Genomic DNA, 12,261 nt, shown 5'->3' with positions numbered 1-12,261 from the left:
TTTTGACATTTTCTTAATCTGTTATCTGTGCTCTTTTAGCTTTCCTTCCATTTCCTTCTTTCTTTCTTTTTCTTTCTTTTCTTTTTTCTTTCCTTCCTTCCTTCCTTCCTATACATTATTTATTTGGGAGAGAGAGGGCACAAGCAGGGGGAGCTTTCCTTCTATCTCTAGCCATTCCTCTTTGCATTCCCATCATAAATGCAGCCTGCCTGGACCAGTCAGCTACCCAGAGCTTTCCCCAAATGCACATTTCTGAAACTGGAACCGTTGGCACCATTTCACATTTATCCAGTCTGGAGACTTGGTGTCATTTGTGACGCTCCAGGTCTGCACAAATCCGTCATCTGCCAATTCTTGCTGTACAAAAAAGTCCATTGCATCTCTCCTCGTTTCCATGCCACTACCTCCCTCTGGGGACCACCCATGTATCACTTATCTTGTTTTTTTAAAGATTTATTTATAGGAGAGAGCGAGTGAGCAAGAGGGAGCAGGTGAGCAATGAGTGGGGGGTAGAAGGAGAGGGAAAGAGGGAATCTCTAGCAGACTCCCTGACGAGCGGGGAGCCCGACACAAGGCTCCATCCCATAGCCCTGAGATCATGACCTGAGCTGAAATCAGGAGTCGGATATTGAATCGACTGAGCCACCAGATGCCCCTGTATCACTTTTTGAGCCACCCTGTAATGGCCCCTAACCATCCCCCTGTACTCCAGTTAGTTGTGCATGGTTTTATGACTAATCCCTAAGCTCCGCTGTCTTTGTTTTTTTTTTTTTTTTTTTAAGATTTTATTTATTTGACAGAGATCACAAGTAGGCAGAGAGGCAGGCAGAGAGAGAGGGAAGCAGGCTCCCTGCTGAGCAGAGAGCCCGATGTGGGGCTCGATCCCAGGACCCTGGGATCATGACCTGAGCCAAAGGCAGAGGCTCCAACCCACTGAGCCACCCAGGCGCCCCCACTGTGTCTTTTTCTCACTTTGTACATGCAGGTGCCTAGTATGTATTTTTGGAATTGTTAGACAAGGTGGAATTGTGGCCTCTTGGAGGGAAATCATGCTTCCCTGTCACTGTCTGTCTGGATGGTCACTGTCCCTTTTGTGCTGCCGGAGCAAGTTTTCTCTAAATTCCACTTGTTTTTCCACATTTGCTACGAAGGCTGTGGTTAGCATTCCTGTAGGACGTACAATTAAGCCACGTATACTGGGTTCTCTCTGTCTGCCCGGGAAGGATCTTAAATCACGTTGTTCACAACACAGCAGTCTGTGAAAAGTATAAAAGCGTATCCTTTACAAAAGGACAACGAATGTTTTACTGCTGTCATTCTTATCCCTCTGGGCCTTTCTGGAGGAATGTGGGAGCCGGACAGCCCCCTTTGTCTGCCTTCATGAAGACGAAGCAGGGACAGCTGCAGCTGGCACGGCCGAGGGACAACAGCTAAGTGGCGTCCCCGGCTTCCTGGGTTTATGGTGGAATTTGTGTGGCATTTGGGCCCAGTGTGTGCGGTGGTGAGACATCCAGGCGTGTTCAGGGATGAACACACATTTTCTTTACCCTTTATGTTTAACTATAGGATATAATCACCTCAAACCATAATCAAAATTGAGATCGCTTGCAAAATTTCTCTCTCCCTGGAAGAACTAGAAGCCTTGCGGATGTGGTGGGTCCTGTCAGCCATCCAGACAACCAGTTCCCGGGCCTCCTGATAAAGGGGCATTGTTTGCTCGGAGTCTGTTGTGGCCTTCCTGCCTCTGTTAATGATTTAATTAACAACAGGAAGTAAATGGGATGGAAAAAAATTGTAAAGTATGTCTGACATACTCTTACCCTTCGTCCTCTAACAAAAATCCACAAGAGAGGGTAATTTATATGGGAAAAATGTGTTTATTAACAGGCTGTAGTATCCCCCGCTCAATGCATCTGGAATCCTCATCCAAGCCTGATCTCTTCCATCGTATAGTGCCCCTCAGATCACTTGATCCTTTGTGACACTGATGGCCAACCCTGAGGAAACAGGAGGGCAGGTGACGGTGTGGGTCTTTTATCATGGAGCAAAAACGGAATGGACCCACTTTCGGTTATTCCAGGGTTCCAGGCCCGACTCTTGTCTCATCAGCTGTTTGATAGGACACACAAGAAATAGTGGCTTTAATTATGTAACACGTCAAAAAATCTAAATTTTAGAACTCTTGTTGTGGGCGTCGGGAATTATTTTGCTTTGGTTCGATTTTTTAAATTCGGTGAGTTGAGCGTGTGTTCAGCTTTGTTAAATTCTGTTGTACAGCGTCTCGAAGACCCTTTGAACCTTTGGGCTTTCTTTCATGGAGCCGTTCATTGGACTCATCTGGTTGAACTGAATGTGGGAGAGAATGAACAAAGACCACCACCATCCTCACAATCCCACCCTTCACAGAGGCTCGAAGGACTTGTGCCCAAAGGCCATGGGGACAGGAGTTTGAAAAGGAAGTGTAGGTAAATTTGTAGACTGTGGGAAGGAGCACAGAAAGGACTTGGCCGGCTACCACTGGAAGACGCTGCAAGGGAGGGTAGAGAGCTGCCACCTGGGGCACCCGGGTGGCTCAGTGAAGTGTCTGCCTTCAGTCTGGGTCATGATCCCGGGGTCCTGGGAACACGTCCTGCCTTGGGCTCCCTGCTTAGTGACAAGTGTGCTTTTCCCTTTGCCCTCTCCTTCCGCCATCCCTCTCCGCTGTGATTGCTTTTGCTCTCTCTCAAATAAATAAATAAAATCTTAAAAAAAAAAAAAAAAAAGCCACCATGGGCTGGCTGCTGGTTAAAGCTCACTTCATGAAGTCCTCCGTGGACATGCCCCACGTTCTTCAGTCCCCAGATCTGTCTGTGGCCCTGTGTCTTTTGTTTCAGAGCCCAGTCTCTGTGCTCTTGGTACACATCTGTTTTCTAGCAGATGTCCGGTGGCCTGTGAGAAGTCCAGCTTTGTGTCTTTGACTTTTTTTTTTTTTTAAGATTTTATTTATTTATTTGACAGAGAAAGAGAGAGAACAGGTAGGCAGAGAGGCAGGCAGAGGGAGAGGGGGAAGCAGGCTCCCTGCTGAGCAGAGAGCCTGACATGGGGCTCAATCCCAGGACCCTGAGATCATGACCTGGGTCGAAGGCAGAGGCTTAACCCACTGACCACCTAGGTGCCCCGTGTCTTTGACTTTTGTGCGGTGAAGTTTAAGCCTACTGTGTGACCGCAGTTGGCTCCTGCGGAGGGAGCTGGGGGTGCCTGATGGTATGTCGTGCGTGGAGAACTTGGGTTTAGGAGAAGCCTCAAGTGCAGATACTTATGTCCTATGTCTCTTCTCACTCGGTCTTCTCTCTCTCTGCGGGCGTCAAGCGCCTTAAGCAGAATGTTCTACCACACATAGCCCGTCGCACACTGTGTTGGATTCTGTGTGTTTGTTTTCTTTCCTCTCTGCTCCTTCACGCTGGGGGCTGCTGAGAGCAAGAGACCCTGTTTTATTCACTTTGCAAGCCCATCCTAACACAGGGCTTGGCAGTTGGTGGTCCACGGAAGCAGTGGCCGGGCGTCTCGGAGGTGATGTGCCCACGTCCACACGAATGCAGTGCTCCTCATTCTCTCACTTTATTTGGGCAGAGGGAAAGGTCTATGAACAGAAGGTGGGGCGGGCTGTGAATTCACACGGATTGTTTCTTCCTGTCCCCAGAGAAAAGAGCATCTTCGGCTGAGCCCCACACTTTGTATCTCAGTTTAAGAATGGGTATGTCTCTGCCCCGGGTTCTCTTGTTCTTAGAATTCCCTCCTCTGTTGAGGGAGTCTCCTCCCTGCTTCAGGGATGCAGTGCTTTCTGCTTCCTAGTGGGAAGGAGCTCCTTGGCAGGGCTCTCGGAGGCCCCGGGGGGAAGTTGTGCGGTTTTGACGCATGTGGGGGGGGGGTCGGGGGGGTGGGGGACCGGCTCTATTGAAGCCATTTCAAGAAGCAGCTCCTTTCAGCGAAGGCAACAAGGAGTGTCTTGTTCTGTCCTCTCGAGGCTCTGTGAGGGGCCGCGGTGTCAAAGGGAGGCCATTAGCATCCAGGCAGCATGCCACGGGAGTGAGAGGTTTCATCTGGACTTCTGGAAACTGGCTGCAGGGTCAGGCTGTCCCTGAAAAGGGCCACCGGATGCCAGAAGTGGGCTGTGCCCAGGGCGGGACTCAAAGGGCCCCAGACGGGAGTCAGGGCCATGCAGAGGTGGGAGGCCAAGAGGAGGCCGACGTGGTCGGCTGTGGCGCACAGGGATGCACACGGTCACCTTTTGTTTCTCTTGGTGAATGGGTCTTCCATCTGGCAAGTAGGACTTCGTTTTCAGTTGCCTTTGTGCTTTGGAAGTTCCACATGAGCCTGAGTATAAAAATAGATCTTTTCCGACGAAGAGATGGTATCAAAGATGGAAGTGTTTGCGTGGGATCATTTTATTTTTTATTTATTTTTAAAGATTTTATTTATTTATTTGACAGAGATCACAAGTAGGCAGAGAGGCAGGCAGAGAGAGAGGGGGAAGCACGCTTCCTGCTGAGCAGAGAGCCTAATTCGGGACTCGATCCCAGGACCCTGGGACCACGACCTGAGCCGAAGGCAGAGGCTTAACCCATTGAGCCACCCAGGCGCCCCATGTGTGGGATCATTTGAAAGGAGGTTGTGCTTTATAAAGTAGTGCTTTATAAAAAGTTGTGCTTTATAAAGTTGTTCTTCATAAAACCTCCCCAAAGCCCTTTGTGGCCTGTAGCAGGGTTTCGAAGAGCAAGCGGTACCATCAGTGTCTCGGTAAACTGCGCACATCACTTACTCCTTGACGCACCGGTGTGACGGGGGCCCAGCCTCAGTTTCTTACCGGAGTCTGCCTTTCAGCACACTGCAGTTCCCACCCTCCCTGACTTCCTTCAGTGTTTTGTGAGCACCTGCTAGGGAGCACCGCCTTTTAGGCCTGGGACTCCCTGGCTTCTATGCTGCCTCTACCTCTTAGCCTTGTCTCTGGAAGCAAGTGCTTCTTAATCTTCCAGACCAGCTTTGTCCTCCGAACAACACAATGGAAATAATGATGTTGCTATTTAATTTCCATGATTGTTGTAAAGATGAAATTTGATGGGACTTGCAAAATACAAAACAGTACTGTCGCTGGCGCATCAGTGCTCCATAACGATTTAGAATAAGACCCAGTTCCTACCCTTCTGAGGCTAATGGCCTACAGGAGAAACAGATGAGTGAGGCCGTGGGGGGCGGTGCGTGATGACTGATTCCTTAGGTTAACGGCTGTTTTCAGGTCAGGCCTCGTTATGTGCTGGGCAGTGTTCTGGAGATGCAGCAGGGGACTGAACAGACAAGGTGCTTGCCTTCACGAGGCTTACAGCTGGCTGGCAGTGGGATAGGGCTGTGCAGGGGAGAGACTGGGAGCAGGACCGACAGACTGGTTGAGGATGGAGGTCTGGGCTTTGCATCTGAGGAGGTCACCTGGAGGAGGTGAGGCTTGCGTTTTCAGAACTGAGTGGACGTGCTGAACAAAAGTGGACGTGCTGTAGGATCCCATTTTCATAAAGCATAAGACAGGTGCAGCTAGTCTGTGGCGGTGGTTCCCTCTATGGGCAGTTACTGATGGGGAAGGGACAGGTGTCGGGTGCACCTATGAAACCACTCAAGGATCTGTATACACTGAAGATTAGTGCAGTGTTTTATGTATGTTCTTTGTTGATGAGGAGTGAGCTTAATGGGTAGAAACAGGACGAACGTCCTACTTGAGAGCAAGAAGGGCAGACAGGGGCACCTGGGTGGCTCAGTGGGTTAAAGCCTCTGCCTTCGGCTCAGGTCATGATCCCAGGGTCCTGGGATCGAGCCCCGCATCGGGCTCTCTGCTCAGCCGGGAGCCTGCTTCCCTCTCTCTCTCTGCCTGCCTGCCTGTCTGCTTGTGATCTCCGTCTGTCAAATAAAAAAATAATAATTAAAAAAAAAAAAAAGGGCAGGGAGGAAAGGGTGTGGGACAGCGTGTGCCTCAGGCCAGCAAGCAGTCTGTACCGCCCAGATGAAAAGATACCTGAGGGGTGGGGAAGGTGATGTAAGAGCAAGAAGCACCTTTAGGTACAGGCTGTTGCAGAAGAAAAAAAATTTTTTTTCAAGCCCTGGGGATAAAGGCATCCCTTGCTAAGAAGGCCGAGTGCAGAGTCCGAACTCACCTTGGTTTGGATCACTTGCCTCAGGACGTCCATGCAGCCTTCTCATCCTTTCAGCGGCCTTTTGGGGGATGATGTGAAATAATGGATGTCAAGTGCTTCATCTGCCATGTAGTATGGGTTTATTTTATTTTATTTTTTTAAGATTTTGAGAGAGAGCACAGAATGAGGGGAGGGCAGAGGGAGAGGAAGAAGCAGAGTCCCCACTAAGCAGGGAGTCTGATGTAGACTTGATCCCAGGACCCTGGGATCATGACCTGAGCCGCAGGTGCCCCTATAGTATGGGTTTGATCAGTGCTCCTGCTGCTGCTGCTTCTTTTTTTTTTTTTTAAAGATTTTATTTATTTTTTTGAGAGAGACATAGCAAGAGAGGGAACACAAGCAGGGGGAGTGGGAGAGGGACAAGCAGGCTTCCCAATGAGCAGGGAGCCCTGATGGGGGGGCTCGATCCCAGAACCCTGGTATCATGACCTGATCCGAAGGCAGGGGTTTAAATGGCTGAGCCACCCAGGCGTCCCTAATCCATGCTTCTTAAGAGACTTTAAAGTCTGTGTGTGTGCGTGCGTGCCTAATTTAATTAATTGCAATCTTGATACTTGACTTCCCAAATCAAAAAGTGGGGATAACTGTGTTATGGAATAATGCTTATCTCAGTCTTCTGATCCTTCAGTTAAATAATTATTTTGTTTCATGTAATTATAGGTTATTATTTAAAAAGTCTCAGTTGTATTTTTCCTTAAAAATTTTTTTGGCTCTGTTCATTAAGTCCTTTTAAGCATTTGGGAACAGTCTAAGAAAGTTCAAAGAATTTTTGTTTATTTTAGTAAGGCTCAAGTTTGGCAATCTCAGCCATAAGAGGAACTTTAAATATGTCTAGATTCACCTTTCCTGAAATACTTTGAGTGTAGGGGAGGAAGAGAGAATGGAGAGAGACTGACTTACTGGAATTTTTTTAAGTGAAATTTACTGTTTAGAAATGTTGAGTCAGACAGAGTAGTCTAAATATCTTTATGTGATTATGTGTTGGTGTAATCATCTCTTTATTAAATCTTAAACTGTTCTGTGAGAAATTCCACTTAATAAGTAGCCAAGTTCATTCAGAATCTTTTTAACGGCAATGACTAGCATTCAGCCTAGATTCCCCGGATTATCTTTCTTAACTAACTCATAACCCTGTTCTAAAGGCCAGCCCTATAACTCTCCAGGGAATCTCCCGTTTTCTGGAATGGCTTTGCTTGCTTTGTCCCAGCACCTTGAGTCTCTTAGGTGTATATACCTTCTCTGTTTAGGAGTGAGCGAGCCCGCTGGATAACCGCCCTGGGACACAGCAGCGGGAAGCAGCCTCTGGACCGAACCTGTAAGTACCTGGAGGGCAGCCAGCTCTGGAACATGGAGGGCCTGTGCCCCCTGCTGGACGCTGGGTTGTTAATGGTTCACCACCCCAATCCCTGCTCCGTGGTTCTTGTCCGAGCATTAGTTCCTGTGGCCCTGCATCACAGAACCCTGTGATCCCTGCTTTGGAAGCCAGCGGATCTGAATTCAAATCCAAGGTGCAGTTCTTTGTCATGTCAACGTGGCAAATCATTGCAAAACTTTCCTGAGCCTGTTTACTCTCCTGCGAGTTAGCTGCATTACTATATACAATACGGGATTATCGTCAGGATTAAGTTAAAGAGCTTATGTCGAAAGCCCTGCTTGTCCTGTAAAGCTCTTAGATTTTCCGCTCTTGTTAATGGACAAGAGTCTAATGTTTAAGCCTTCTCCATACGACAGTCTGAAGCTAAGCTGAAATGTATTTTTTAACCTAAAGAAAATTACTTTACATTACTTTTGGCCTTATTTATTTATTTATTTTTTATTTTTTATTTTTTAATTTATTTATTTTATTATTTTTTAAAGATTTTATTTATTTATTTGACAGACAGAAATCACAAGTAGGCAGAGAGGCAGGCAGAGAGAGAGGAGGAAGCAGGCTCCCTGCTGAGCAGAGAGCCCGATGTGGGGCTCGATCCCAGGACCCTGGGATCATGACCTGAGCTGAAGGCAGAGGCTTTAACCCACTGAGCCACCCAGATGCCCCGTTGGCCTTATTTATTAAAGTGATACTATTAAGAAAATGCATTTCGTTCTTCTAGGGCCATAGGAACGGATGCAGGAAAGGGCGGTGTCCTGTGCTTAATAGCGACTTAACTTTGATGTTAGGCATCTCTGGGTATTTCTAGCTGGAAGGTCAAATCAAAAGAACCAGGGCAGCAAAACTGGTTATCTTGGAGTGCTCAAAAACCACAACTTTAAGCTTAGAGCCAAAACTAAAGTGATTGGTTTGAAAGTTGTCTATAATAAAGTTTTCTATTATTAATAAAGAACAAATTAAGAACTCAAGTCAGTCAGTCCCAAGTCACTGAAGTTATAATGTTTGGTTCTGATTTAGCATTTTGGGGGAACTCTAAAATGTCCAACTTTTAGCTTGGAGCTCCTTTTTTTTCTGAACATCTTTGGCAGCTTTCCTGTGCCGACCGGCTAGGGAGCCCCGTGGATGGGAGCCGGGGGAATGGATGTTCTGCAGATGTTGGTGTCAGTTGCATGGCCTTGGCACGTTCATCTGTCTGGCCTCAGTTTCCCCTGTGCACAATGGGTGTTATCTGCTCTATTGTGTATAGCTTGTCCTGGCTCTATTTGAGGGAGTTTGTGCATCACAAAAGGCCTCTCACAATCCAGAGCTTCTAAAGTTCTAAGGCTCTAAGCCAAGTAAGACAGTTCCTGGAACAGAGTTTCTGTTTGGTAGACGCTTAACTTGTTTCTGCCAGCACGGGCCTTGAACTGCACAGAAAGATTGAGGAAACATACAGTATTGATTTGTACCTGTCTGGCTCTCGTCTGCTCAGCGTGTCCCCCCCTTTCCCTCGCAGCACTGACCCAGGTGGAAATCATTAGATCGTTCACTGCCAAACAGCCAGATGAACTCTCCCTGCAGGTGGCAGATGTGGCTCTCATCTATCAGCGGGTCAGCGATGGTGAGTGGGGGTTCTTACGGGCACACCCCACGCAGCTTTTGGGGTGCCAAAGAACAGAGGAGTCTGGTTTTGTTTCTGACGCTCACATTCCATATGCCTTTGGTTTTCTCATATGCACCTGCCTTTCCTCTATCAACACTATTGCTTTTCATGTTTTCGAATAGGAATGCAGTCACATGGTGTATGACTGAAAAGCAACCTTGAATGGTCGCCCTTCCTTCCTAGCCCCCAGTGACTTAAGTGCTCATCTCCAGAGGTTCTTTCTTCCTCACATAAAAAAAAAACAAAACAATTTCCTGCTGCCCCCCCTTTATGCGTAGCGTCCCCTTCCTCAGCTCAGCCCAACTCCTGGGCTCTTTTGCTCCCTTCGGGGCCCCTGGTGGTGTCCCACCTCTGGTAAGTCATTCATTCCTTCTTGAGGCACTTCCCTCTGTTGCCTTGTCTGCTGGCCTTCTGTCCTCAGTCACACACCAGCTGGGGTTAGCTGCTGCCTCTGAAGTTCGCTCACGTCCTCCCCGAGCCGGGCAGGGTTCCGGTTCCCCCACTGCCCCGTCATTTCATGGGGACTCTGCTCTCATTTGCAGGCTGGTATGAGGGGGAACGGCTGCGAGATGGAGAGAGGGGCTGGTTTCCTATGGAATGTGCCAAGGAGATAACCTGTCAGGCTACAATTGACAAGAACGTGGAGAGAATGGGACGCTTGCTAGGACTGGAAACCAACGTGTAGCCTCCCCGACGGCCTTCCACGAGCGCGCGAGATTTGCACTACATCCCGGCCGGCTGGTTGGTTCTGGGCCGGCTTGGTTGTTCATTTTAACGCAGCCCGTTTCATTAGAAGAATGGAAACACTTGCCTTTACGCTTGCCAGGTGGTTCTGCTCTCTCCGGAGAACAGCTACCAGATACAGTGAGTTCGCAAGTCTCAGTGGGAGCATACTGTCCACGTGCAGCCTTCCTGAGGCCCGCAGATAGAGGGGAGTCTGCTGCGGGGGCCAGGAGGCTGAAGCTCCGGCCGGGCTCACCCTTTTCTGGCCTGGAAAATGGATATTGGAGTCTGTGCCCTGGTTTTCTTTTTCCTCTTTCGCCGAGAATGTTACTGTCCCTCCTTTTAACTTCTCCTTTGTATGGTTCTCCCGGTCTTAGCAAGAGTCTGTGTGTTTAAGGAATGCCCAGTTTTGTAAATGTTTTTTCTGCCTCTTTTATTTTAGATCTGATTCTAATGCTAAGAGCATTTCACAAGGAACTTGTAGAGCTCAAAAGGTGAGCTGTTGAGTTTTTCTAAACCTCTTCCCGGGGAAAGGGAAACTGACACTTGAATTTTTGCCACCTCTTTCCTCATTAGGAGAGAAGCTTACTTTAGAGATTTTCTTTTTAAATCCATCTTACCCAGTATTGGTCTCCAATAAGTAGAGCCTAATGAAACCCTACTCAGGCTACTCAAATAAGATAGAATTTAGATGGTTCACATGAGTGAAAAAACCCTGAATATAGGAGAGGGTCCTACTTTTTTTTTTTTTTGAATGTTCCCAAATGAGCTGATAAACTGACATGAGGCTGCTTTGCCTTTAATAATTTTGCCTTTTATAATTTCTTTAATAAAGGTTTTGACTGTTGCTACTCCTGTTTCTAAACAGGAAATTGGCCAAAACACAATCTTAAGGTAAAATTAGAACCCTACCAAGGAATCAAGATGCCAACACGGCATCTAACTGAAACATTATATTTTGGTCTTAACGGGAATCCATTTTATATGCACTAAAGGTCTTGCTTGCTGCAGTTGGAGGATCTCTCCTCCATGGATGTCTGCAGAACTTTATTTCTTCCCTCTCCCGCTGGTGCAAGGAGAGAGGATTTTAATAGTTCGTTTCATAGAGAGGGAATGAGGGTTTGGAAGATGGAGGAGGCAAGGTGGTTTTTACTGGCAGGTAGGTTCCTCTCCATTCCATTTTCTTCTACAGAGTGATAAACCCTGGCAAAGGGTGCATTATTCAAGAACTCAGATCTGTGACACATTCCACCCACCGCCCGCCAACCAGGTACCCAAATCATTAGCAAAGCGGGCAAAGCAGAAGCTCAGGGTAGGAGCTGTGTGTTTGCCTCACACACCCCGTCTTGCCAGCTCAGCTGTGAGCCCGTCCAGTGCACCCGGGGCCTTCTCGTCCCTGGATCGCTCTCCTTGACTTACGCAGACATTTCTGGGTGTCAGAGACAGGCAATCCCCTGAGGGCCTTGAGGTTTGGGCCAGTCACTGAAGTAAGAGCAGTGGACACAGCACATTTCTCCAGGTTGGTATAACAAGGAGTCGATCTCTTGTTTTGTGTCACAGACCTTTTAGAGGAGAGGTTAAGAAATTGTACTCTAATCTCATGTGATGTTTGCATTTAAGAAGGTAAATGTTTTGCTTGCAAAGGGATCATTTTGTTATTTTTGCTAATATCCATTTGAAGCTAAAAAGCAACCGTATGAATCCTGTGAATTAATTTATAAGTAGAGATGTTAAACAGTCTTGGAAATACAGGTGTTTTATAAATCAAAGCCTCATCCAGCAAGCAGGTGAGTACTGTTACTGGGTTGTGTTGTTATACAGCGGGTGTGTAACATACCCAGTTTCATTTCCACCATGAATTGTCATTTTCATAGGACAGTACTGTTTTCCAACCTAGTTCAGTTTCTACGAATAACTTCTCAGAACTGTACAATGTATTCATTTAGTGACCTGGGGAGAACAAAAACACTCATTTTTGTCCCAACGAATCGATACTGCTTGTATACTTTTGGTGCAGTGAATTTATAAAGATTTTGTATATACTTGTTCTTTTGTATTTGTGTGCTTTAATTCACTATAGCATGTATTCATTTATATAATTTGCTAAATGTTTGGTCAACTCAGGCGTTCTACTCAGAAGGTTATCTACAGCTAACATAAAAGGGCACTGATCTTGTCAGGTACATGTTGCCATCAGCTGCCTTAGAAGGCTGGAGCATTTTTAAGAGCTGGGCCCTGATGTTTCTTCTAATTTCCACAAAACTGCACAACAAGAATAACTTAAGTAGTTGGTGGTTCCCTAACTGCTA

At 47.1% G+C, this 12,261-nt stretch overlaps 1 protein-coding gene across 3 annotated transcripts in view; it reads left to right on the top strand.

Annotated features, from left to right (window-relative positions):
- Positions 1 to 11,999, top strand: part of ARHGEF26 (Rho guanine nucleotide exchange factor 26) — a 122,904-nt gene extending 110,905 nt beyond the window's left edge. For all 3 annotated transcript variants that reach the window (XM_032344463.1, XM_032344454.1, XM_032344443.1), the window contains 3 exons: positions 7,463 to 7,530; positions 9,083 to 9,187; positions 9,772 to 11,999. In XM_032344463.1, the coding sequence (XP_032200354.1) occupies positions 7,463 to 7,530; positions 9,083 to 9,187; positions 9,772 to 9,914 (316 nt within the window). In that variant the 3' untranslated portion in view covers positions 9,915 to 11,999. The remainder of the gene's footprint in view (positions 1 to 7,462; positions 7,531 to 9,082; positions 9,188 to 9,771) is intronic.
- Positions 12,000 to 12,261: the final 262 nt, after the last annotated feature.

Source organism: Mustela erminea, chromosome 1 (genome assembly GCF_009829155.1).
Source record: "Mustela erminea isolate mMusErm1 chromosome 1, mMusErm1.Pri, whole genome shotgun sequence".
In the NCBI taxonomy this organism is placed as follows: domain Eukaryota; kingdom Metazoa; phylum Chordata; class Mammalia; order Carnivora; family Mustelidae; genus Mustela; species Mustela erminea.
The sequence above is the reverse complement of the archived record's forward strand: the minus strand, read 5'-3'. Positions and strand labels throughout refer to the sequence as shown.